The 24,212-nt window shown below is 39.4% G+C and overlaps 4 protein-coding genes across 4 annotated transcripts in view; all 4 read right to left on the bottom strand.

The window, feature by feature from the left end:
- The window catches only part of LOC139129956 (acetylcholinesterase-like), an 8,397-nt gene extending 7,400 nt beyond the window's left edge, over nt 1–997 (bottom strand). The window contains exons 1-2 of the mRNA XM_070695663.1: nt 570–997; nt 1–143 (exon numbers count right to left, since the gene is read on the bottom strand). The exon at nt 1–143 is cut by the window's left edge and continues 11 nt beyond it. Coding sequence (XP_070551764.1) covers nt 1–143; nt 570–917 — 491 coding nt within the window. The 5' untranslated portion in view covers nt 918–997. The remainder of the gene's footprint in view (nt 144–569) is intronic.
- A 2,323-nt stretch (nt 998–3,320) lies between these two features.
- On the bottom strand, nt 3,321–9,785 carry LOC139129957 (acetylcholinesterase-like). Its single transcript, XM_070695664.1, has 8 exons — nt 9,246–9,785; nt 8,668–8,821; nt 8,253–8,330; nt 7,573–7,691; nt 6,746–6,919; nt 5,766–6,397; nt 5,360–5,532; nt 3,321–4,854 (listed from the first exon to the last, which is right to left on the bottom strand). The coding sequence occupies exons 1-8, from the start codon at nt 9,591–9,593 to the stop codon at nt 4,748–4,750; spliced, it is 1,785 nt and encodes a 594-aa protein (XP_070551765.1). The 5' UTR covers nt 9,594–9,785; the 3' UTR covers nt 3,321–4,747.
- Nucleotides 9,786–14,198: 4,413 nt separating this feature from the next.
- LOC139129960 (acetylcholinesterase-like) lies at nt 14,199–22,341 on the bottom strand. Its single transcript, XM_070695668.1, has 8 exons — nt 22,202–22,341; nt 20,429–20,582; nt 20,013–20,090; nt 19,398–19,516; nt 17,276–17,449; nt 16,349–16,980; nt 15,527–15,699; nt 14,199–14,928 (listed from the first exon to the last, which is right to left on the bottom strand). The coding sequence occupies exons 4-8, from the start codon at nt 19,401–19,403 to the stop codon at nt 14,831–14,833; spliced, it is 1,083 nt and encodes a 360-aa protein (XP_070551769.1). The 5' UTR covers nt 19,404–19,516; nt 20,013–20,090; nt 20,429–20,582; nt 22,202–22,341; the 3' UTR covers nt 14,199–14,830.
- On the bottom strand, nt 19,476–22,549 carry LOC139129284 (liver carboxylesterase 1-like). The gene is made up of 4 exons (XM_070694922.1): nt 22,202–22,549; nt 20,429–20,582; nt 20,013–20,090; nt 19,476–19,516 (listed from the first exon to the last, which is right to left on the bottom strand). The coding sequence occupies exons 1-4, from the start codon at nt 22,547–22,549 to the stop codon at nt 19,476–19,478; spliced, it is 621 nt and encodes a 206-aa protein (XP_070551023.1).
- Nucleotides 22,550–24,212: the final 1,663 nt, after the last annotated feature.

Raw genomic sequence — 24,212 nt, 5'->3', positions numbered from 1 at the left:
TACCCCAGTGCACCCAGCCTGTAATTAATGGTTACCACGATGACGTTCCCGATTGCTGACAATGGCAAACTGTCGTACAATGAACCAGACCCAACGAGGAATCCACCGCCGTGAATCCACACCATCACAGGCAGAGGTTCAGACTAGGGAGAGAGGGAGAGAGACAGAAATAAAAAAGGAGAAAGACGTAAAGAGACTGACAAATAGACAGACAGACAGACAGACAAACAGACGCGAGCGTGGAAAAAAAGACAGATTTCAGTAGCAAGTAAAGGGCTTAAAGGTTATCTCCTCGCTAGAAAAAGGGTTAACGTACTGGCAATCAACGTGCGCGCCTGTGAAGGAAAATTGTCATGGTTAACTTTTAGTCATTTCTATGACGTAACGGCATCTGTGTGCCATTCTAAGTAACTGTTGTACTTTGTAGTTCTTCTTTGCTACTTATGCCACTCTTTATACAAGACTACCGCACCGTTGAATAGTGTTTTGTGCCATTCTTGTTCATTTACAACTATTTGAAGGGTGATTTAGCTGAAACTCAAAAATATAGTGAAGGGAATTGTCCTTACCTGTGTTTGCGGCGCGTAAACATTCAAAAATAAACAGTCCTCGCTCTGCGGTTCAGATCCAGGCTGCAAACTGTACATCGGCTGAATGCAAGTGGGGCGAAACTCCGTAGCATCGTAAACGCCTTCCCAGGGAGTTTTACTCTGTGGTGGTTCAAATCTGAGCTCGCCTACCGGTGGCTCGGCATAGGGTATCCCTTTGAAGATGTTGACCGTACGTTGAATGGCGACGTCAGGGTGGGTGAATTCAACAATTGTGCCGGCTACCTGTCCTGAGGTGACCTCAACCACGGGGGAATTAGAGGTAACGCGGCCAAAAAACGCGAGGCCAATTACGATATAGATATGCATAATTTCTCCTGCAAGCGGCGAACAGTGTCCTCACACTACAAACTCAGACGAGGGTCTGAGATGACAGTCGACAAAATCTGACAAAATATAGCCTCTTTGCATATCAGTACAGAAAATCTTGAAGTGGCGAATAGGAGCGTTTGCCATAAATTGGACACAGAGTAAACTTAAGACTGTTCACAGGTCAACCAGTGTAAACATCAGTGACATCGGCAGCTGACGTTTGTAGGGCGGGGCTGTACAACTTGACAACGATTCGGTTAGAGTATAGGTTATTTTCACAGCCAAGAACTCAAGATGTTTTCATTGAGAAAATGCTCAGATTGATTCATAAAATCTTTGATGAACCAAATTATTCGAAAGCGTCTGCTTAGACACCGACGGAATGCAACGAAACTCTTTGGGTTTAATAATTCCTATCCCCATCTACCTACCAGCCTTGCTTTTTGAGTGGTTTCATACCAGTCGGTTTAATATGCATATCACTATTCCAGACTCGGAGTATGGGATATTTTACGCAAAGACTTTGAATTGCGTTTTTGTTAGGTCCACCGAAATTCTTGTACGCTCCAGCTTCTGATCACAGAAGTCAATATTCACCAAATGCTTATTTGAGTCTTTCCAATCACGTTGTCAGGTGACCTGACTGACTGTAGCTTAACTTACGGGTACGAAAACAAAGAAACCCATTAAGCAATAGGGGTATAGTATCTCGGTCTATTTTGACAACCGTCAGAACTTTGCACAGTCGATCTGTAAGCCGGGGATGGGAAACGTCAGGGTAACTGGTAACTCCACTCACTGTTACGTCATTGAAAACTTCCATGTGAGTGATAATTGATCACCACTCAGATTTTATGTTGATTTTTTGAAACATGTCAACAGGTAAAAGAATGCCAGTCAGCAATTTATTGGTGTCAAGAATATGTTCATATTATAACGCTGTTGTCTGATTTTCCTACTTCCAAACGTTTTCGTTTTCATGGGGGGGGGGAGATTTGAAGTCATTCTCAATACAATTTTGCCAGAATCACCTACTGTTCAAGAACGTGCAATGACTATAAACTCCTTTATGGCAGTTACCGCGGAATCTGACTATACGACCACGCTTTGTGCTCTTAAATAACTGTGTTGAGATTTCAGCACCAAGACAGCCTGCGATTTCTACACAAGACGTTATAGGTGCAATAAATTGATCAGAAAAATTCTCTGTGGTAAACGAGTTATCTGAACGTTACTTTTAAGTCAGCTGTTCAAAATGTCCAGTCTGGGCAACTGTTGTACGATTTGAGATTCCCTTAAATGGATTCAAACATATATTTATACATTTAGGATTATAATTGTGTTTTATGATCAAACTAGTAGAGTTAATTATATTTTATCTTCAATGCTTGCTTTCATTCTTAGTTTATTGCTCGTTGCTCGTGCCTGCTTACGCCGAAAGATCCATCGCTCCGACTCCGAGGGGAGTGTAGAGAGCGCCGTATTTACGGAGGATCTTTCTGTCTTGTGCCTGCCCTACGATCGAATCAACTACAGACAGATGAAGTACAAAAGGAAGCATTTCACATGACAAGATGGTATGGCAGTCAGTATGTTGAACGAGTTGCTGAAGCCATGAAATAGGTTCCCACGAATTATACTATTTTATTATCAATGTATTATAGTTCCTTATTCTCTGACTTTTGACACATTTCCCGTCTTGCGTACTTCCTCTTTCATACTTCCCATCTTTGCATACTTCGACTCTGTTCTGTTGAGTTTTACTTCTAAAATTAAGTCGAAATGCCCGGTGTTCAATCTTTCAGAATTTAATGAATGTTTAATCTGTATGCGCATGTTCCCTGCAGTCAAAACGCAGAAACGTATTTTCACCCTTTAAACATTTCAAAAGAATCTGTGTCTGGGTCAAATTGAATGATTTTTAACATAGTTCCTGAAATACTATACACGAGTATTTTTTCCTTATGAGATACAGTAGGAATGTCAATTTATCTAGTCACGATTTAAATTACTTTTCAAAAAGGTCAGTCTTTACAATTCTGCAAAACAAACATTTGGTAACCATCATTTTACGCGTAAGTTCGGACAAAATATTGTGTTCGGTGTAATAACATTAATAACACATGATAGCAAGGACAATATGACGATTTGTTTCCTGCTTTCGGAATGGCTCTCATGACAGGCATACATACATACATACATACATACATACATACATACATACATACATACATACATACATACATGCATGCATGCATGCATACATACATACATACATACATACATACATACATACATACATACATACATACATACATACATACATACATACATACATACATACATACATACATACATACATACATAGTGATATATCATTTACACTTACAACAATGCAGCTCATGAAATCATTTGATTTATTTTGATGGTTTTCTATTTATAAGGCTTTATTTGTACAGAGCACTGTTATCAATGATTCGACCTTTACACATATATTTAAGATCGTAGTAAGGGATAGTTGAGCGCACTTCATCATCGTCAGAACCGAGCTCGTATGTTGATTCAAGTTGGTCTGTTCAACACATTTTAAAGTAGCGAGGAGTCGATGACAGATTGCGTAAATATATATATATATATATATATATATATATATATATATATATATATATATATATATATATATATATATATATATATATATATATATATATATATATATATATATATATATATATATATATATATATATATATATAATTTCGCCATTTAGATTACTAGGCCTCCCGTAAAAACACAGAATGCAATCACAAGATTAATATTATGAAAACTCAACAAGGGGATAAAATTTTACACATTGCGTATCTTAGGATTATATTGTCACGAGAGCTCACTATAATAAGCCTTTCGGGGGCTATGCTTATGAAATCATGCACACACGGGAAAAAAGTAGGTGAAAATCAATCATCTATGGTCTCTAAACGTGTGATGGCCACAATCTGTGATTCTGACTTTACAATCAGGCCTGGATCATGGTAACTATTTCTGTCGACATTTCGGCAAAAGAAACCTGTAATTATACTACACGGTGTTAAAGGTGCAATAAATTGATCAGAAATCATGCGTTATTGTCATCGCGTTTTCGACTTTGTGGTAAAATGTCATTTTCAGCTGTTCAAAATGTCCTGTCGGGTCAATCGCTGCAAAATTTTGTGGATTGCAAAAATATGGATACAAAAGAACAGTGGAGTTTGCGGTCACTTTTACGTCAAATTAGCAAGAGTACATTCTTTATCGTCCCGGTTTCGTTTTTACTGTTTGTTATTCATTGCTGGCACCCGCTCATCGATCATTTTGCCGACATACTTTATTAAAAATTAATTTTAAAAAAACCTCTATGAGTGTTTAATACCACTTTATTGCAATTCTATTTGCTGACAACTGAATAATTCTCCCGACAATACAAACTTGTCTGCGATAACGTTGTTATTGTATACGGTAAATTGCAATAGCAAGACATTTACTACTTTTTACTCCTCGACAGATTCTTTGAGAAAAAAGAAATATTCGCACTTGCTATTTAGAATAAAAACAATACAAATGTTGTAAAGGAGGACAATAATTATCCTTCTTATCTATCATTGGTAAAAGTGGTTTACAGTCAACTGTCATTATGGCAATATAGAAATTACTTCAGGTTATCGCTGATACATAGGTATTAGATATGCCAGCTCTTCGCACGAGTCAAAATGTCAAATGTGAGCACAAAATACGAAAAAAATGTCAGGTCTTTTTATTTTGTGGAAATACGCATTTTGATTCATTTGTACTTAAACATCAACAACGAAGAGTTTGTAAAGAAGGGATGTGATAAAACCAACTACAAACACGGATGGACTGGTATCTTCGGCGGCACTCGCGCACTCATCGCAATTTTCTGAAAGAGAACATAAATGTCAGAAGCAGGAATATTTTTAAATAAAACGTATAAAGACATATTTTGGTTAATGTCATGAGGAACGCGGCCGAGAACGAACCATGAGTTAACAAGATGTAATATAAAATTGAGTCAAGTAAATGATACTCATTATCATTATTATCTGTATCGTCATCATCATCTTATCATCTTTATCATGATCATGATCATGATCATCACCATCATCATCATCATCACTATTATTAATGTTGTTGTTGTAGTTGTTGTTGTTGTTGTTGTTGTTGTTACTGTTGTTGCTGATGCTCTTGATGCGGAAGTATGTAATAGAGGATACAACCTCGGAATGGTTTTAATCACAACTAACGAGAGACATTTTACCTTATTGTCTAATGCATATTTCGTTTGTCAATTTTTCCAGGCCTGATATGCACGCGCACAAGGACAAGTAAAAATAACTGCATTTGGAAATTGTTATGTAGATATCGGCATATTGGTATTCACCGACCTGTCCGTTTTATTAGGCTTGGAATATAATCGTTCCACAATGCACACTCCCTGGTTTTGTGCCCGTACTTGGTTTCCATGTCCACTGACAATTCTTTATACGCTAATCCGGGCACATGAAACAAGGCCCAGTTCTCGTGCTTGGAATTACCAGTCGAGGGTAGGTTGGGATTTCTAAAATCAGAAAAAAAGTAATGCATCACAAAACGAAATTGGAAGGAATGTAACTGATACGATTTATTAAGTAACATCTGATATCAGCATCTCGTATGTTACCGTAAATCTCTCTCTCTCTCTCTCTCTCTCTCTCTCTCTCTCTCTCTCTCTCTCTCTCTCTCTCTCTCTCTCTCTCTCTCTCTCTCTCTCTCTCTCTCTCTCTGATTATTTATATGAGTTTATGCACGTACCCTGTTTTTGCAAAGTTTGTCCAATACTTCATTATCTGGAGTGTCATGTTTATCTCTTCCTGTGGCATGATGGTAAGGTTTAAGAAGTGATAACCAAACACAAACTGGATATCTTCATAATGGGCTGCACCCATCCAAGATATTGGCCACACTGACGTAGCCGGTACATGGGTCATGAAATACCGATAGACCTTACTGCCTGCCTCACTGTACGCCCGGGCTGACAAATCCGTCGGGCAAACAAACATTTGATCGCCGATCATCTGAGACAACGCTTGGGCGTAGTTAGCGTCGTCGGAGTCCACTGTCGCCCAGTCCACGTACATTAGCTTGACGGCGTCGTGTGCAGCCGAGCTACTTTTCGCGGGGTCGAAGAGGAAAACTGGAAAGAATACATCGAACTGAGATTTGCTCACTGTAGGTACAGTCTGGTTTATCGTGTAAGGTAATAGCTCCGCCAGTACGAACGTACCCTCGTCAGCATTTGCACCCATCAGTATGTCAATACCCGTTCGGGAAAAGCGCCCTTCGGCAACGACGTCTTTGGGGTTTTCTGGCAAGACTGTCCCGTCAACAAAGGGAGCAAATGGCCCTTCCTCTAGCTGCTCTCCGATTGCATCTGATATAATATTCTACAAAGAAGAAATGGTGAAAGCATTTAGGCCGGAGAAGAGGAGTGTCGTTAAGCTAAATGAGACAAAATTTGTACAGTTGATCGTCTTATACGAGTTGATGGTGTTGCAAATATTGTACTCGGAGGCTGCCTCCGATAAAAGTACGTCAAAATTATTGGTATGTTTTTGTTTTATGTTTAACATTATTTAAAGCGAATTTTTTAAAAAATAATTCATGTTAAATCAAAAAATATCGAACCAAAAACAAAAGAAACGATTGCAAACAAGACAAAATAAATTGTAAAAAGGAAGAAAACATTTTTAAAAAATGAAATAGATTCCAATCAATATATATATATGCATCACCGTAGCTGGGTTGCTTGGATCATTGAAGTCTTCCGCTTGCACAGTACGAAGACATGTGACCAGTTCTTCCGACGTTTTATCCTCGCACCCAACCACTTTGCCGAGACCATGGGCGATCCTGTTTTGTAACGCCTTATCCGTTAAAGGAAAACTCGGCATTGTAGCTGTTCCACTCTGTGAAGATCGGATCGTGCGAGACAGTTTGGAACATTGTGCGGACTTATTGGGCTTACAAAGTCCCAATGAGCGGACTTGTTACGCTTACAAAAGTCCCATTTGAACATGCCGATAGCTGAATTAATGTTACCAGAAACCAATTAGCTACACCTGTATATGCATGTATATAAATTTATAAATTTATAGTTTTATACAGTAATTCATCGTACAATATCATGTATGTTGAAATCATATAATTGCAATTTATATATTTACTCAGAGTTAATGGAGAATGAAAAGGAGAACAGTTCATACTTGGTGCATTTCCTTCATGAAATTGTCGCGATTTTAACGGAACCGATTACAATGATAGTTTAAAATGAATGTGTTTATCCTCAGCACTTTTCGTAGGTCTTAAAATTAAATTAAATTAAAGAAATGTTTGCGGCCAACTATGTACTGAACAGTATAAGTAAGAAATGACATTTATCCTTAAATATTGAAATACATTGATTATTGAAATATATTGATTATTACAATTAACACACGTCACTTTTCAAATTCAAAAATAAAAATATTACATAATATTTAAGACCCGGAAGAAAAAAGACTTAAGGCTAACGAAAAGAAAGGAATACTACACATTTTTGGTGTTCAAGGTTTAAACTTACCTGCATAATTGCCCGTTCGAAGAGTCCCTCCGCCAGTGGCGAAAACAGCAAGAAATCCACGCTGATTGACCCAGCACTTTCACCAAATATTGTTACCCTGTTGGCATCTCCCCCAAATGCTATAGAGATGGATAATAAAAGCAACAACAACATTATTGTCAAGACAATGTAAAGATTATTTTCCTGTACAAATATGCTTGAATTCTGTCAACGTTTTGATGTTTATGGAAGTGTACTATGACTTTGATAAAATTATTAAGAGGGCGACAATCATTTACATAAAATTCGTTAACTAATTAATTTCTAGTGTTAATTTATTAATTCATTATTTTATTAATTCTTTAATAAATTGTATTTATTGAATTTTTACGTGTTTCTTTGTTTTGTTCGATACCATATCAGCCAACAGAGATGCCCTCATATACATATGACTTTGTCTTGCAGTCTTGAAAACATACGACCGTAACTTAGACCATAGAGGTACCTCCATGCTTAGACTTAAACGCAAGACAAAAAACGTTGTCGCTGCGTGTTCCTTGCGCCTCAAAATTACCACTAAAACGTAACATTTAAAGCTGTTCTGTGACAAAATATTGATTTTTTACTTGACGAACAGTTTTTCGTTCTGAGTGGCTTATATTATACTGTTCAGTACATAGTTGGTGTTTTGCGAGTCATACCTGCTATGTTGTCCTGTACCCATTGCAATGCTGCGATCTGGTCAAGCAACCCATAGTTACCAGTGGCGTGCTCGTCACCTGCAGTATGATGATAATGTTGACATGATAAAATAAATATCTGCTTAATATATATGCCTATCAAATTGTACGCGTATGAAAAATGATAATAATTGTCACATATACCGCGCATGAGTCATCCGCAACAAATGCTGAGTCAAAAGAGTGACTGCAAATTGCAAATTCTTGCCTCAGTGAATTTGTACAATAGCTTCATATGTCGAAAATAAGCACAACACATTGTCTTTTGTTGTTTTTACGGTAATGTCTGATCAATTCCCTTGTCAACAGTAATTGCATTCGTGCAAGCTACTGAATACGCGCAACAGTGCATGTAATGGTGGAAACTTTGACTCGCCTGTGAGAAAGAACCCCAGTGCACCCAACCTGTAATTTATGGTTACCACGATGACGTTCCCGATTGCTGACAATGGCAAACTGTCGTACGATGAACCAGACCCCCATAGGAATCCACCGCCGTGAATCCACACCATCACAGGCAGAGATCCGGACTAGAGAAAGATACATAGAGACAGAAATACAGAGCGAGATGGAAAGAAACAGACACCGAGACAGACAAGACAGACATACAGCTACGAGCGTGGGAAAAAGACAGACAGACTTCAGTAGCAAGTATAAAAGGCTTAAAGGTTATCTCCTCGCTGGAGGAAGGGTTAAGGTACTGGCTATCAACGTACGCGCCTGTGAAGGAAAACTGCCACGGTTGACTTTTAATAATTTCTAAGACCTAACGGCCTCTGTGTGCCATTCTAAATAACTGCTGTACTTTACAGTTCTTCTTTGCTACTTATGCCACACTTTATACGAGATCACCGTACCATTGAATAGTATTTTGTGCCATTCTTGTACATTTACTACTGTTTGAAGGGTGATTTAGCTGAAGTTCAAAAATATAGTGAAGGGAATTACCCTTACCTGTGTTTGCGGCGCGTAAACATTTAAAAATAAACAGTCCTCGCTCTGCGGTTCAGATTCAGGCAGCAAATTGTACACCGGCTGAGGGCAAATGGGGCGAAACTCCGTGGCATCGTAAACGCCTTCCCAGGCAGTTTTACCTTGTGGCGGTTGAAATCTGAGCTGGCCTAGCGGTGGCTCGGCATAGGGTATCCCTCTGAAGATGTTGACCGTACGTTGAGTGGCGACGTCAGGGTGGGAGAATTCAACAGTTGTGCCGGCTACCCGTCCTGAGGTGACCTCAACCACAGGGGCATCAGCGGCAACGCAGCCATAAAACGCGAGGCCAATTGCGATATGGATATACATAATAATTTATCCTGCAAGCGGCGAATAGTGTCCACGGGATACCGACTCAGACACGGTTCTGAGATGACAGTTGACACAAGTCTGACAAAATATAACCTATTTGCATATCAGTACAGAAAATATTGAAGTGGCGAATGGGAGCGTTCGCCGTGAATGTAAACGTATGACTGTTAACAAGTCAGCAGTTGTTTATAGGGTTGGGCTCAAAGTTGAGAACGATTTGGGTGACGTAAACATTATCTTTACAGCCGAGACCTCACGTTGTTTTCATTTAGAGAATGCTCAGATGGATTCATAAAGTCTACATTGATATGTTTTATCGCCTTAGTAGGCTGAGACTTAGTGAGAAAAAGACAAAAGCCATGTGGCTTGGTTGTCTTCAAAATAGTCATGATATAGTTGGGATTCAAAAGTTAAGGCCCTAGAGAATGTTTTGAACTCTTGGTCTCGTAGGCATTTAGCCTTCTATGGGAGGGTTTTATTGACGAAAGCTTTGGCCGTTTCTAAGATTCTATATCTTTCGTCGGTTATCGCAATGCCCGTAGGATGTTTGTGCACGCATTCAGGACCTTGTTGACAGCTTTGTCAGAAGAAACCGTCGTATCTCAAAAAATGTTCTTGTGAGAGATTACTGTGTTGGAGGTCTAAGACACATACATGTTAAGTGTCAGGTCCAAGCTCGACAAGTAATGTGGGTAAACGAATATTTTGTAGCAATGGTGCAACTTGGTCAGCTCTTCCACTCTCATATTTTCATTTAGATAACACGTCAATAATTTTACAGCAACATGACTTTTGGCACACGTTGCCAGAAAATATATTGTCCTTTTGACCAAGATTTTATGTCAACGTTGTACATGCATCGTATTTAGCCAACAAAGCTGATAAGTTAGCTAATACACCACTGACTTACCAGTGGGCTAACCGAGTGAAATGTTTTTATGTTGTTATGCTTCCCAATGATAGCTACAGTGTTATCTTTAATGGGACAGGACTCCAGTACATAAATTAACATGTAAGTTACTCTACAATAAACTAATACAGCGACATTCGATTCAGGCAACATCGAAACTTAACAAGTGGAGACAGAAATTACACATTGTTGCAATGAACTTTGAGAGCAGATGCCGTAGTATCTGGAAAAATGTGTTAAGTGTCACGAAAGAAATAAAGTTGCGAGATTTTCAGTGGAAAATTTTGCATCGATTAATTCCATGCAACAAGTATTGTATTCACTGAGAAAAGAGAAACTATGGAATGTTCTATATGTAGGCAAATTGACTCCACTAAGCACAGACATTTAAATTGTGAACTAGCTTTAAAATGCTCGAAATTTATATCGGGAATTATTTCAAAATTATGCAACTTTGATATGAGGTCTCTGAACAAAATATTGTGTGCACTGAGCATCTCAAAATATTTCAAGCAAGATAGATTGCTATAGTATACAGCTTCTGATTTTGTTAGGTAAATGGAGTATCCATAAGTATTGGACATCAGGATCTACTATCTCCATAGAAAATCTTGTAAAAAGTGAAATGGTACTACGATTGAAAATTGAAAAAAAGTTTACGAAGTAATAATGAGGATGTAACATTTTTACAGAGGTTTGAGGAAATAATTAGACTGATGTAATATATTTTCTTTTCCTCCCATGTTTGTGACTCGTTTAATAAAAGAAAAAAAAGACTACAAAGAACCAAATCATTCTGTAAAAACACCGACGGAATCCAACTCTTTCAGTCAGTAATTCCTCTCCCCATCTGCGTACCAGCCTTGCTTTTTGAGTCGTTTCATAACCAGTAGGTTTAATATGCATATCACTATTCGAGAATGGGATATTTAACGTAAAGTTTTAAATAACCTTTTGCGATTGGTACTAAAGAAATTCTTCAGTGTACGCTCCAATTTCTAATCAGAAATAAAGTCGCTTGTACCAACGACGACATGAAACCGGCGTGACCTTAACTACTTAAAAAGTTTGTAGTCTGCTTGCTTCGTTCACTAGATGAAAAATACAGACAGGGCGAGCGAAGTGACCTTTTGCTGGCCTTTCCTTGTGACCTAGTTAATAACCCAAATCTATTCGACAAAAAAGGCTACATATACGCCAGCTTTAATACAAGCTGATTCGAAAGTAGTTGTCCTTCTATACACGCCATCCCACCGAACGTCGGTCTGGGGTGGTCGAAATCGCATGCCACCAACCGGTTGTTTGGCGTATGGTACACCCTGAATATGTACAGTATACTAAGTTGGGACACTCATATTGACACCTTATGTAAGAAATTGTCATCTAAAATTGGCGTCTTGCGAAAGCTGCGCACTTTGACTCCACTTAACGTTCTTCTTCTGGTTTATAATGCCACTTTTCTGTCTGTATTTGATTATTGTTATACTGTATTGGGACACACAATAAAGACCAATCTTCTAAGAATTTATAAGCTTCAAAAAGAGCTGCTCTGGTCATTCTAGGTATTGATTTACCTGTGTCTTCCCGAGTTCTCTTTTAAGTCTGAATTGGCTATCCACTGACTTTCGTATAGATTTTTTGTCGCTGTAATGACATTTAAAATCCCCAATGGTCTTGCACCCGGTTATTTAGACAAGTTCCGCTATGTCGCAGAAATGAGCAATTTCAACACACACAGCTCAAGTAACGATAATTTATATGCACCTTCTTTTAAGACATCTGCTGGACAAAGAACTTTCATTTACCGTGCTACTGTAATATGGAACGATCTTCCCCCTTATATAAGAAATGTTGAAAATGCGCCACTATTCAAAAAACGACTGCTTGGGTTTTTGTTTACTAAATATAAGTGTGAAGGTTCTTCCTTAGATTAATTTTTTCCCATCTGTCCCAATCTGTGTCATATGTATTTAACGCAGGACAGATTATTTTCTAGTGATGATGTATATTTCTGAGGGCTCCGATGTAAATTTACAAACAGTTTGTAAATCAGACCACCCTCTTTGAATAACGTGTAAATAAATAAAATATGTGTACTTTGCTCCCGATGTCGCATCCCTGTGGGAATATCCATCGACTCGCCTATCAGTTTTCCCGAAACGATTTCTTCGGGTCTTCGGCAGCAACAAAACATGGACAAGAGACAAAGTAGCTTGTATCAACGGCGAAACCAAACCGGCGTGACCTCAACTACTTATTTGTAGTCTGATTGCTTCGTTCAGTGGTTGAGTGGATGAAAACTACCGACAGGACGAGAGCGGTGACATTTTGCAGTTCTTTCTTTGTGACCAAAACCTTTCCGACAACAACCCTATGCCAGCCCCACAGTTAGACCTACATATAGCGCGGTCTCCAATGTTAATCTGTTCCCTGTCGAGGAACACAGCACTGTTGTCAATGATTTGACCTTTACACTAATAAAGAATAATATCAACGGAACGCAGTGCAAGAGAGACAGTGCAAGTACGATGTAAGCTTACTCGAGGTATTTGCACGACGGCTTGCGGTGTATCATTCTGCAGCCGTCCCTGTACGGGCGCCTTGCGAGCGTTAGGACAGCAGAATACACCGCAAGCCTGACTGAAAAATACTCCGATCACGTCGCGCTTGCATTGTTTCACCAAGGGGCTCTGTTATTATATTATTACGGAAACGCAAACACAATAATATACAGTACGACGCGTTTTCACGTCTAAAATTTTTGGAATAATGTGTTCCCGCTTTTGTTATCAGCTTTCGTGAACGATGATTCCATTGAATTCTGAGTGGGTACTGAAGGCACTCCCACAGTTTTGATTGGGTAAGTTATTTATTACATGTTTACAGTGCAAATGTTTGGGTATTTGCAGACCATGGCTCACTGAACTTCAAGTTTTTCTATTAAAATGACGGCGGGAAAGAACAGAGCAAATACCTACTCATTCATATATTACAGAGTATATGCTAAATACTTAAAGTTCCAAGACAAGATATGTGACCTTTTTAATCTAACAATTCTCTAACGGTTAATAAACTCAGAACCCCCGTAAAGTATACATTTTCTGAAAGCCTACATATATGGAAACATTTTAGTAACCACAGTGTCACCATTGTTTACATAACTATCACGTGACAAGATAATTTGCATAACCTTTCAAAAGTCGGTTTTCCCTATGTTTTGTCTCAATACTTCAAAATATCTGACTCAAACTTGCTGAAATGCAAGCTGTCACAATGCTCTTTCAAAGTGTGTCTCAGATTTTTTATATCTTGCTTAGTTTTTTTTGGAGCACAATTTTAAAGAAATCAACTATGGTAAAATTCACTGCTCTGGAAGTTTTCTGGCATAAAAAATGTTTGAGAAGGTTTAAAAAAATTCTGAGACACACTTTTGAAGACCTGTAGGATAGCTTGCACTCACATGCCACATATCTCAAAGCATTGAAACAAAACGGGGAAAACCGTTTTTTTAAAGGTTATGCAAATTACCTGTCAAGTGATAGTTATGTAAACAATGGTGACACTATGGTGACCAAAATGTTCCCCTATATCTAGGCTTTTCGAAAATATATAATTTACGGGGGTTCTGAGCTTATTAACCACTAGAGAATTGTTAGCTTAAAATGGTCAATTTCTTGTCTTGGAACCTTAACACAGTAGAAATATGAGCAACAAAGAAGACATGGTTGAACTGTTATTATATCTCGGAAGAGCCGGAGCCCGTTGGAGCTGGCGTAATCGCGTGTACGAGAGAAAAAAATACGAGATAACAATGCGGTTATATACAGTGTATAATGTATCAATACTTTAAGAACTGTGATTGTCTCTCTTTGATATAAGTGTATTGTAAGCTTTGTCACGGCTTTACTCTTTAAAATTATCTGTGCCGAATCAGATGAACTGTTGCAGACGACAATTTTCGGTTTGCTTATGAGATACTCTATGTTTACAAACAAAAGTAGTCCCGGTTATGATTAACACGATAAGAACTAATTTTAGATAATTGGATGGTGAAGTAATATGGATTTAATCTACAAATGTTATCTCAATATATCTCATCTGCTTTTCTTTTTATATTGCACAACTGTTTTTTATGAGTAATTTGCGATATTGTAACATTCAGCTATATGGCACTTAACACTATTGAGAAATTCGCAAAATATGAAAATCCAATTATCCGAGATTAGATCCAATCGTGTTGAGTGTTCTCATCATAAAGTTATGACATATCGTTTTATGGTATTGCACTGCAGTGCAAATACTGATTGTACGCACACACGCGCTCCTACGCGAGGAGTTTGTAAAGGATGAGCGTAAAGAAACCGACAACTTTCATAGAGGGCTCGATGTTTCGGCCGGCACTCGTGCACTCATTACAGTTTTCTGAAAGAGAAGAGATATGCACAATGATGACGTGTACTCATATGACATATGTGACGTGTGAATTTGTGTTTTCCAAAAAGTAAGGCCCAATGCTCTGCTTGCAGGAGATGTAACTGCACGACTTATGTTGATAATACCAAATGGGGAGCCACAAAATGTGTTTGCGAAAAAGGTGTGTATAAGCATCGTTTCCAGACAGATTCACGCTGTTTAGCCATTACCGGAGGGCTGACGAAGTGCGGGCAGGCAATTTTCATCGTCACAATTTCTTTTCTCTTTGTTCAATGGGCAAATGCAGATCAGACATGTAGGAGCATTGGTTTATTTGCAAATGTGGTGAAAGCAAAAACTGTGGTTCCAGGAAAAGGGATGTTGGGGTTTGTATAGTTGGGATAGAACAGAGAGGTGTTTTTATGATCGGAAGAAAACTTTTTGCCGGCAGTGGAATGAAAAACAATGATATTGCGTCGTCAAGGTTTTTGAAAACCGACCTTATTCTATAATTGTGGTACATGTATATTGAAGCAATATTCTTTAAACATTTTCGAGATAAGTGCGAACGAGTTTCATTAGAAAAAGATTGTAAATGTTACCATACCCGTTCGTTTGATCAGGCTTGGAATATAATCATTCCAGAATGCACATTCTCTGGTTTTGTGTCCATACTTGGTTTCCATGTCGACTGACCAGTCTTTGTAAGCTAATCCGGGAACTGTAAACAACGCCCAGTCTTCATCCTGGGATTCATCGTTCGAAGGCAGGTTTGGATTACTGAAATCAATCATAAGAAGGATGGTTAACAAGACATGTGCTCATTTGGTTGCCAGGACAATCACAAGCAGGGACCTGATTAAAGTTCATGTCTTCTAAGTTCAACTACAGTGCACAGCCTCGAGGACACGGACGTCAGAAGGTACTGGTTCCTTTAGGAATGTCCAAGGAACTAGTTTTGTGAAAGAGTATCTGGTCCAGTGGCATCGTTTCCGTTTTTTGCACGATTGCGAGTGGACAGAGCACATCAACGATGAGTTCCTTATGATGTTAGTGAAATTTAGAATTCGATGAGCGTAAGACTTTGGAAAACCCGTCAAAACAGGTACAAAATAGGCACTTTTAATAACTGTGTTGTAATACCGCCTCACACCTAAGCACACGGATTGGCATTTCTGAAGCTTCACTCATATCTAAACTTACATGTAACTCAATTGTTGTAAATATAGTAAAAACTGTCTGAGATAAAAAAACATGAATTAAACTTGTTACATATTAGTGAAACAAAAACGTGTTATGATCGTGATCTGTTGGGACAAATCATCTTTCTCTCTGTTTGTCTGTCTTTCGGTCTGTCTGTCTGTCTGTCTGTCTGTATCTCTCTTTAACTCTCTCTCATGTATGCTTGAGTATAAACGTATGTACATACCCTGCTTTAGCAAAATTTGTCCAATATTTCATTATCTGAAGTGTCATGTTTATCTCTTCCTGTGGCATGATGATAAGGTTTAAGAAGTGAAAACCAAACACAAACTGGAAATCTTCGCCATGTGCTGCACCCATCCAAGGCATCGGCCACACTGATGTAGCCGGTACATGGGTCATGAAATACCGATAAACCTTACTACCTGCCACGCTGTACGCCCGGGCTGATAAATCCGTCGGGCAAACAAACATTTGATCACCGATCATCTGAGACACAGCTTCGGCGTAGTTAGCATCATCAGAGTCCTCTTTCGCCCAGTCCACGTACATAAGCTTGACGGCGTCGTGTGCTGCCGGGCTCCTTTTCGCGGGGCCAAAGAGGAAATATGGTAAGTACTCCTCGAATTGAGATTTGCTCACTGTAGGTTCAGTCTGGTTCACAGTGTGAGGTAATAGATCCGCCAGCATGAACGTACCCTCGTCAGCATTTGCACCCATCAGTATGTCAATACCCGTTCGGGAAAAGCGCCCTTCGGCAACGACGTCTTTGGGGTTTTCTGGCAAGACAGTCCCGTCAACAAAGGCAGAAAATACCCCCTCCTCCAGCTGCTCTCCGATTGCATCTGATATTATATTCTGCAAAGGAAAAAAACGGTGGAGGCATATACACTGTATCCCATTTGAGGTAGTTCGCGCCTCGAAAGTGAAAGACTTAAACTTTTGCTCAAACTTTCCTTGATGAATCTTTCAACCATTCTCTTTCGAAATCAAGAATAAAAATATGGGATCACCGTGCAACGTTTGTTACTAGGGAAACAAATAACTCAAGATTTACCGATATTTAAAATTCAAAATGGCCGCCATCCCTGTGTTACCTCTATGGAGAAAAATAAATTTTCGAATTTCGAAAAACAATTCATGATTCACTCACCGTAGCTGGGTTGCTTGGATCATTGAAGTCTTCGGCTTGCACGGTACGGAGACACTTGACAAGTTCCTTCGATGTTTCCTTCTCGCATCCCAGCACTTTGCCGAGACCGTGGGCGATCTGGTTGTGTAACGCCATATCCGTTTGAGGTACACTCGGTATTGTAGCTGTTCCACTCTGCAACCAGATCGTGCGAGACAGTTTGGAATATTAATTGTGCGGACATTTTACACCTTAAGTATTTTGTGCCTCGAGAGTGAAAGACTTCAGCTTTTGCTCAAATTTTCCTCAAGGAAACTTTCAACTATTCTCTTTCAAAATCGATAATAAAAATTGGGAGTCACCAAGCAAATTTTGGTAGTAGAGAAATATATTACCCGATGGTATTGTTCTGATTTCTAATTTTTTTTTAAATGTTGTGTAGACCTCCTCCTTAATATACGTAGTGTTTCAAATGGCAAATGACTTAAACCTCTAAGCCTTGTTATGTCTAGTAATTATACAAAAATGATATAATCAAGCTTAAGCAAAGATTTGAATCGACTACATAGGTTTGATAACGTGAACAATCAACTAATGATGATGATTATTCTTATCTGTAATAATTCTTTAATCTTACTCTGAATAACTTTTAAAACACTTTAGATATGTAGGTAGGTAGATAGATAGGTAGATAGCTAGGTAGGTAGGTAGGTAGGTAGGTAGGTAGGTAGGTAGGTAGGTAGGTAGGTAGGTAGGTAGGTAGGTAGGTAGGTAGGTAGGTAGGTAGGTAGGTAAGAAGGGATAAGGTAGGTAGGTAGGTAGGTAGGTAGGTAGGTAGGTAGGTAGGTAGGTAGGTAGGTAGATAGGTAAGAAGGGAGTAGGTAGGTAGGTAGGTAGGTAGGTAGGTAGGTGAGTAGATAGGTAGGTAGGTGAGTAGATAGGTAGGTAGGTAGGTAGGTAGGTAGGTAGGTATGTAGGTAGGAAGGTAGGTAGGTAGGTAGGTAAGTAAGGTAGGTAGGTAGATAGATAGGTAAGAAGGGAGTAGGTAGGTAGGTAGGTAGGTAGGTAGGTAGGTAGGTAGGTAGGTAGGTAGGTAGGTAGGTAGGTAGGTAGGTAGGTAGGTAGGTAGGTAGGTAGGTAGATAGATTGGTAGGTAGGAAGGTAGATATATAGGTAAGAAGAAAGTAGGTAGGTAGGTAGGTAGGTAGCTAGGTAGGTAGATAGGTAGGTAGATAGGTAAGAAGGGAGTAGGTAGGTAGGTAGGTAGGTAGGTAGATAGGGAGGTAGGTGAGTAGATAGGTAGGTAGGTAGGTAGGTAGGTAGGTAGGTAAGTAGGTAGGTAGGTAGGTAGATAGATTAGTAGGTAGGAAGGTAGATATATAGGTAAGAAGAGAGTAGGTAGCTAGGTAGCTAGGTAGCTAGGTAGGTAGGTAGATAGGTAAGAGGGAGTAGGTAGGTAGGTAGGTAGGTAGCTAGGTAGGTAAGTAGGTAGGTAGCTAGGTAGGTAGCTAGGTAGCTAGGTAGCTAGGTAGGTAGGTAGATAGGTAAGAAGGGAGTAGGTAGGTAGGTAGGTAGATAGGTAGGTAGGTAGGTAGGTAGGTAGGTAGGTAGGTAGGTAGGTAGGTAGGTAAGTAGGTAGGTGGTAGGTAGGTAGGTAGGTAGGTAGGTAGGTAGAAAGTTAGGTAGGTAGCTAGGTAGGTAGATAGGTAAGAAGGGAGTAGGTAGGTAGGTAGGTAGGTAGGTAGGTAGGTAGGTAGGTAGGTAGGTAGGTAGTAGTAGGTAGGTAGGTAGGTAGGTAGGTAGGTAGGTAAGTAGGTAGGTAGGTAGGTAGGTAGGTAGGTAGGTAGGTAGGTAGGTAGGTAGGTAGGTAGGTAGGTAGGTAGATGGGTACGTACGTAGGTAAGTAGGTAGGTAAGTAGGTAGGTAATGCATGTATGTATGTATGTAGGTAGGTAGGTAGGTAGGTAGGTAGGTAGGTAGGTAGGTAGGTAGGTAGGTAGGTAGGTAGGTAGGTAGGTAGGTAGGTAGGTAGGAAGGAAGGAAGGAAGGAAGGAAGACATAAAGCTAACAATGCTGTCATCATTTTAAGGTGTAACGGAAAACAAATCAATCCTAAAAAATTTAAGCGTTCGTATAAGCTTACCTGCATAATTGCTCTGTGGAAGAGTCCCTCCGCCAGTGGCGAAAACAGCAAGAGATCCACGCTGATGGCCCCGGCACTTTAACCAAATATTGTCACTGTGTTAGCATCTCCCCCGAATGCTATCGAGATGGATAATATAGATAAACACTAGCATTGTCTATACAAAGTAAACATTCTCAATTTCTTGTACGTGTTTGCATAACATCTGCAAAAATTTGCTGTTTAGTGAAGGGTCGTATGACTGCGATATATTTATCGAGAATGAAACGAGTCATTTATTCATTCATTCATTCATTCATTCACTCATTCATTCATTCATTCATGCATTCATGCATTCTTATATTAATTCATGACATTACATTTTATGTACAGAATTTTCATCGCTCAATCGATACAACAACACATACGACCGTAACTTAGACTGTAACATCAAAACAACAAGAAGTGTTACGCGTTGTCGTTATGTGTTCCTGGCGCCTCAAAATCATAAATAAAACGTATCTGTGAAAACTGTCTGTGACAAAATAGTGATCTTTTTACTTGACGAACAGTTTTCCGTACTGACTGACTAATATTATACTGTTAAATACATAGTTGGTGTTTTGCGAGTCATACCTGCTATGTTGTCCTGTACCCATTGCAATGCTGCTATCTGGTCAAGCAGCCCATAGTTACCGGCGGCGTGCTCGTCACCTGCAGTATGATGATATTGTTCCCATGATAAAATAAATATCTGCTGGCTATATTTGCCTATCAAATCATACGCGTATGCAATAAATAACAACTGTCACATGTACCGTGCATGCGTCATTGGCAATAAATGCTACCTCAAAAGAGTGACTACAACTTGCCAATTCTTGCGTCAGTCAAGTTATATATTACGTTCATTTTTCAAAAAAGCACAACCCATTGTTTACTGTTAGTTTTATCTAATATCACATCAGTTCCACTCTCTACCCTTTGTACGATACTTGCATTCGTGCAAACTACCTACATGTAAGACGCGTGTAACGTTGGAAACGTAGACTCGCCTGTGAGAAAGAACCCAAGTGCACCCAGCCTGTAATTTATGGTTACCACGATAACGTTCCCGATTGCTGACAATGGCAAACTGTCGTACGATGAACCAGATCCCGTGATAAATCCACCGCCGTGAATCCACACCATCACAGGCAGAGATCCGGACTAGGGAGAGACATAGAGACAGAAATACAGAGACAGACAGAAGGGGCAGACAGACAGACAGGTAGGTGCGAGCGAGGGAAAAAGATAGACAGATTTCAATAGCAAGAGAAACGTTATCTCCTCGTGGCTACGAAGGAACACTATCAACATTGGCAAAATTGTGGTTTATTTTTATTATTAATAATTTCTATGACTTCGGCTGCATTCACAAACACCTCTGGAGGAGGGATGGGAGATTCCGGGAGGGGGGCTTCTAAAATTTTCAACATGCCAGGTTGGTCTGAAGAAATTGGCATTGCAAAGGAGGACTTGAAAATTTATTGAATATAAAATTCCTTTTCAAATACCTTCTGGCACTTTCATGTCCTGTCGTTTCCATTTTCGGCGCGCCCTACGGGCGCAAGTTTTAGGGTATATTAAACAATTTATTGATGATACAAGCAGCCAACTTGAAACAAAAGATTTAGGTTCTCATGATCTCTACTTATCCAACCCCTATGTTGTGCAAAACTGTCCACTTAAATGACTAAAAGTTTCAACTTACCCCTCGAATAACAATTTGGGAGATAACTTATGTATAATAGTGAATGTATGCTAGATCAACATTTTCAGCAAGATTCAAAAAATACATTTCTTGCCATGTGCACTTGCAAACACCTCGTGCTAATGAAGTACATTTATATCAGTTATTAAACTTCTATAGATGAACAGATATTGCTAGTTTCATATTGGAAAATACACGTTCATAGTTTTCTCATAGACTACCGTGTATAGTAAATCGATGAAATAAAAAAATAAATTTTTGTAGACATGGACTTCTTACCTGCCAATCCAAGCAAAGTACATTATCATGAATTATCACAAACATAGCTTGTTTTTAGGGGAAAATGTTAACAGTTTGCCCAATAGACTCCCAAGTATTATGATTTGATATTTTTGGACAAAGCTCTATATCGACCATATTTTGTCTTCCTTTTAGGGGGGACTTCAAAATAAAAGCAAGTCAGGAGGGGGAACTTGAACACATTGTGAGTTTGTTAGTGGGGTATTTGAAAAAGTCTGAGGACTTTTTTAATTCCCCCTCCAGAGTGCTCTTTGTGCTACTCTAAGTGTCTCTTGTACCTTGCCGTTCTTCTTTTCACAGAACACTATCCAACAGCGGTCTTGCATAAAGTGTGACATCTTGTACATTTACTACTGTTTGAAGGGTGATTTAGCTGAAGCTCAAAATATAGTGAAGGGAATTGCCCTTTCCTGTGTTTGCGGCGCGTAAACATTTAAAAATAAACAGTCCTCGCTCTGCGGTTCAGACCCAGGCAGCAAACTGTACACAGGCTATGAGTTTTCCGTCGCGACTGCGAAGGAAAACCCATAGTTTCTCGACTGCCTATGGGAAAACTGGTCATGGTTGACTTTTAGCAATTTCTATGACCTACGGCCTCTGTGTACCAGTTTAAGTAACTGTTGTACTTTGCAGTTTTTCTTTGCTACGTATGCCACACTTTATACAAGATTAACGTACCATTGAATAGTGTTTTGTGCCATTCTTGTATATTTACTACTGTTTGAAGGGTGATTTAGCTGAAGCTCAAAAATATAGTGAAGGCAATTGTCCTTACCTGTGTTTGCGGTGCGTAAACATTTAAAAATAAACAGTCCTCGCCCTGCGGTTCAGATCCAGGCAGCAAACTGTACACAGGCTGAGGGCAAATGGGGCGAAACTCCGTAGCATGGTAAATGCCTTCCCAGGCAGTTTTACTTTGTGGCGGTTGAAATCTGAGCTCGCCTACCGGTGGCTCGGCATAGGGTATCCCTCTGAAGATGTTGACAGTCCGTTCAATGGCGACGTCAGGGTGGGAGAATTCAACAGTTGTGCCGGACACCCGTCCTGAGGTAATCTCAACCACGGGCCCATCAGCGACAACACAGCCTAATAATGCGAGACCAATCACGATAGAGAGACGCATAATTTCTATCGTATGCTGCGAACAGTGTCCTCAGGATACCGACTTAGACACGGGTCTGAGATGACAGTCGACAAAAGTCTGGCAAAAATATAGCTTATTTGCATAACGGTACAGAAAACTTTGAAGTGTCGCATGCGCAGCTTTGCCGTGAGTTGGACACACATACAGGTCAACAAGTGTAAACAGCAGGGACATCAGCAGCTGGCCTTTGTAGCGCGGGGCTCAAAAACTTGAGAACGATTCGGTTGACGTAAAGATTATTACTACAACCAAGAATTCGGGTTTTTCATCGAGAGAATGCTCAGATTGATTCGTAAAATCTATGATGAACCAAATTATTCGATAGAGTCCTCTTAAACACCGCCGGAGTGCAACTCTTTGAGTTTAAAAATGCCTCCCCTACCTCCCTATCAGCCTCGCTTTTTGAGTAGTTTCATTATCAATCGGTTAAACATGCATGCTACTTTTCAAGTATGGGATATTTTATGCAAAGACTTTGAATAGGTTTGTGTTGCAAGAGAATTCTTGTACGCTCCAGTGAAAACGTATCACAAGTCAGATTAGATTTTGATTTTTAACAACATATCAACAGTTTAAAGATGCCTTTGGATAATTTATTTGTGTCTAAGATAGGTTGATATTATAACGCTTTGGTTGATTTTTCTTCTTCCAAACTGTTTCGGTGTTTTGGGATTTTTTTGGGGGTGGGGTGGCCGTCATTGGTGATAAAATATTGCGATACTTGAATGTGAATCATCTACCTAAACGTGCGGTGACCGTTACGGTAATCTTTTTTTATTGTCAGTTACCGAGGTATCTGACTTTACGACCACGCTTTGTGCCGTTTAATAGCTTTATTGACGTTTCAGCAACAGGACTGACTACTATACACAAAATCTTACACGTATGGCGGCAATTAATTGATAAGAAAATATTCTGTGTTATACCGTTACTTTTAAGTCTTTCTGTACGACGAAATCTGTACATCGATCTAGTTGTTAAAAGTCATTCAGCTTTCCGCATGTCCAGTCAGGGCCACCGTTGTAAGATTTGGGATTCCCATGAATGGATATAAAAGTACATTTAGGATTATAATTATGTTTTATGATCAAGTTAGTATTTGAGTTATTATATTTGATCTTCCATGCTTGCGTCCATTCTTAGTTTATTACTCGATGCTTGTGCTTGCTTAGACCGAAAGACCCCTCGCTCGTCGGCGCTCCCTACGCTCACCCGCTTACGTAAGAGGGGGGGAGCGTAGAGAGCGCCTTCGAGTGACGGAGCGGAGAGCGCCTTCGAGTGACGGAGCTTTCAGCCTATAGGCTCTGCTCATCGATCGAATCACCTACAGATAGAAATATCATTTTTGAAGTACAGAAATGAAACGATTCACTGACCAGATGGTATGTTAGTCAATATTCTGAACGAGTTAGGAAACCATATGGAACAAGTTCCAACGACTTATGCTGTTTTATTGTCAATGTATAAAATTGCCGTACTCTGTAACTTTTGATACATTTCCTATTTTTGCATACTTCCTCTCCGTTCTTTATTAATTCTATTTCTAAAACTAAGTTGAAATATCCGTCGTTCAATATCTCAGAATAATCTGTACATTCAAAGTGTATGCCGCGCGTTTTCACTGCTGTCCAAACACAAAAAC

This window comes from Ptychodera flava, chromosome 3, assembly GCF_041260155.1.
Source record: "Ptychodera flava strain L36383 chromosome 3, AS_Pfla_20210202, whole genome shotgun sequence".
In the NCBI taxonomy this organism is placed as follows: Eukaryota; Metazoa; Hemichordata; class Enteropneusta; family Ptychoderidae; genus Ptychodera; species Ptychodera flava.
The sequence above is the reverse complement of the archived record's forward strand: the minus strand, read 5'-3'. Positions and strand labels throughout refer to the sequence as shown.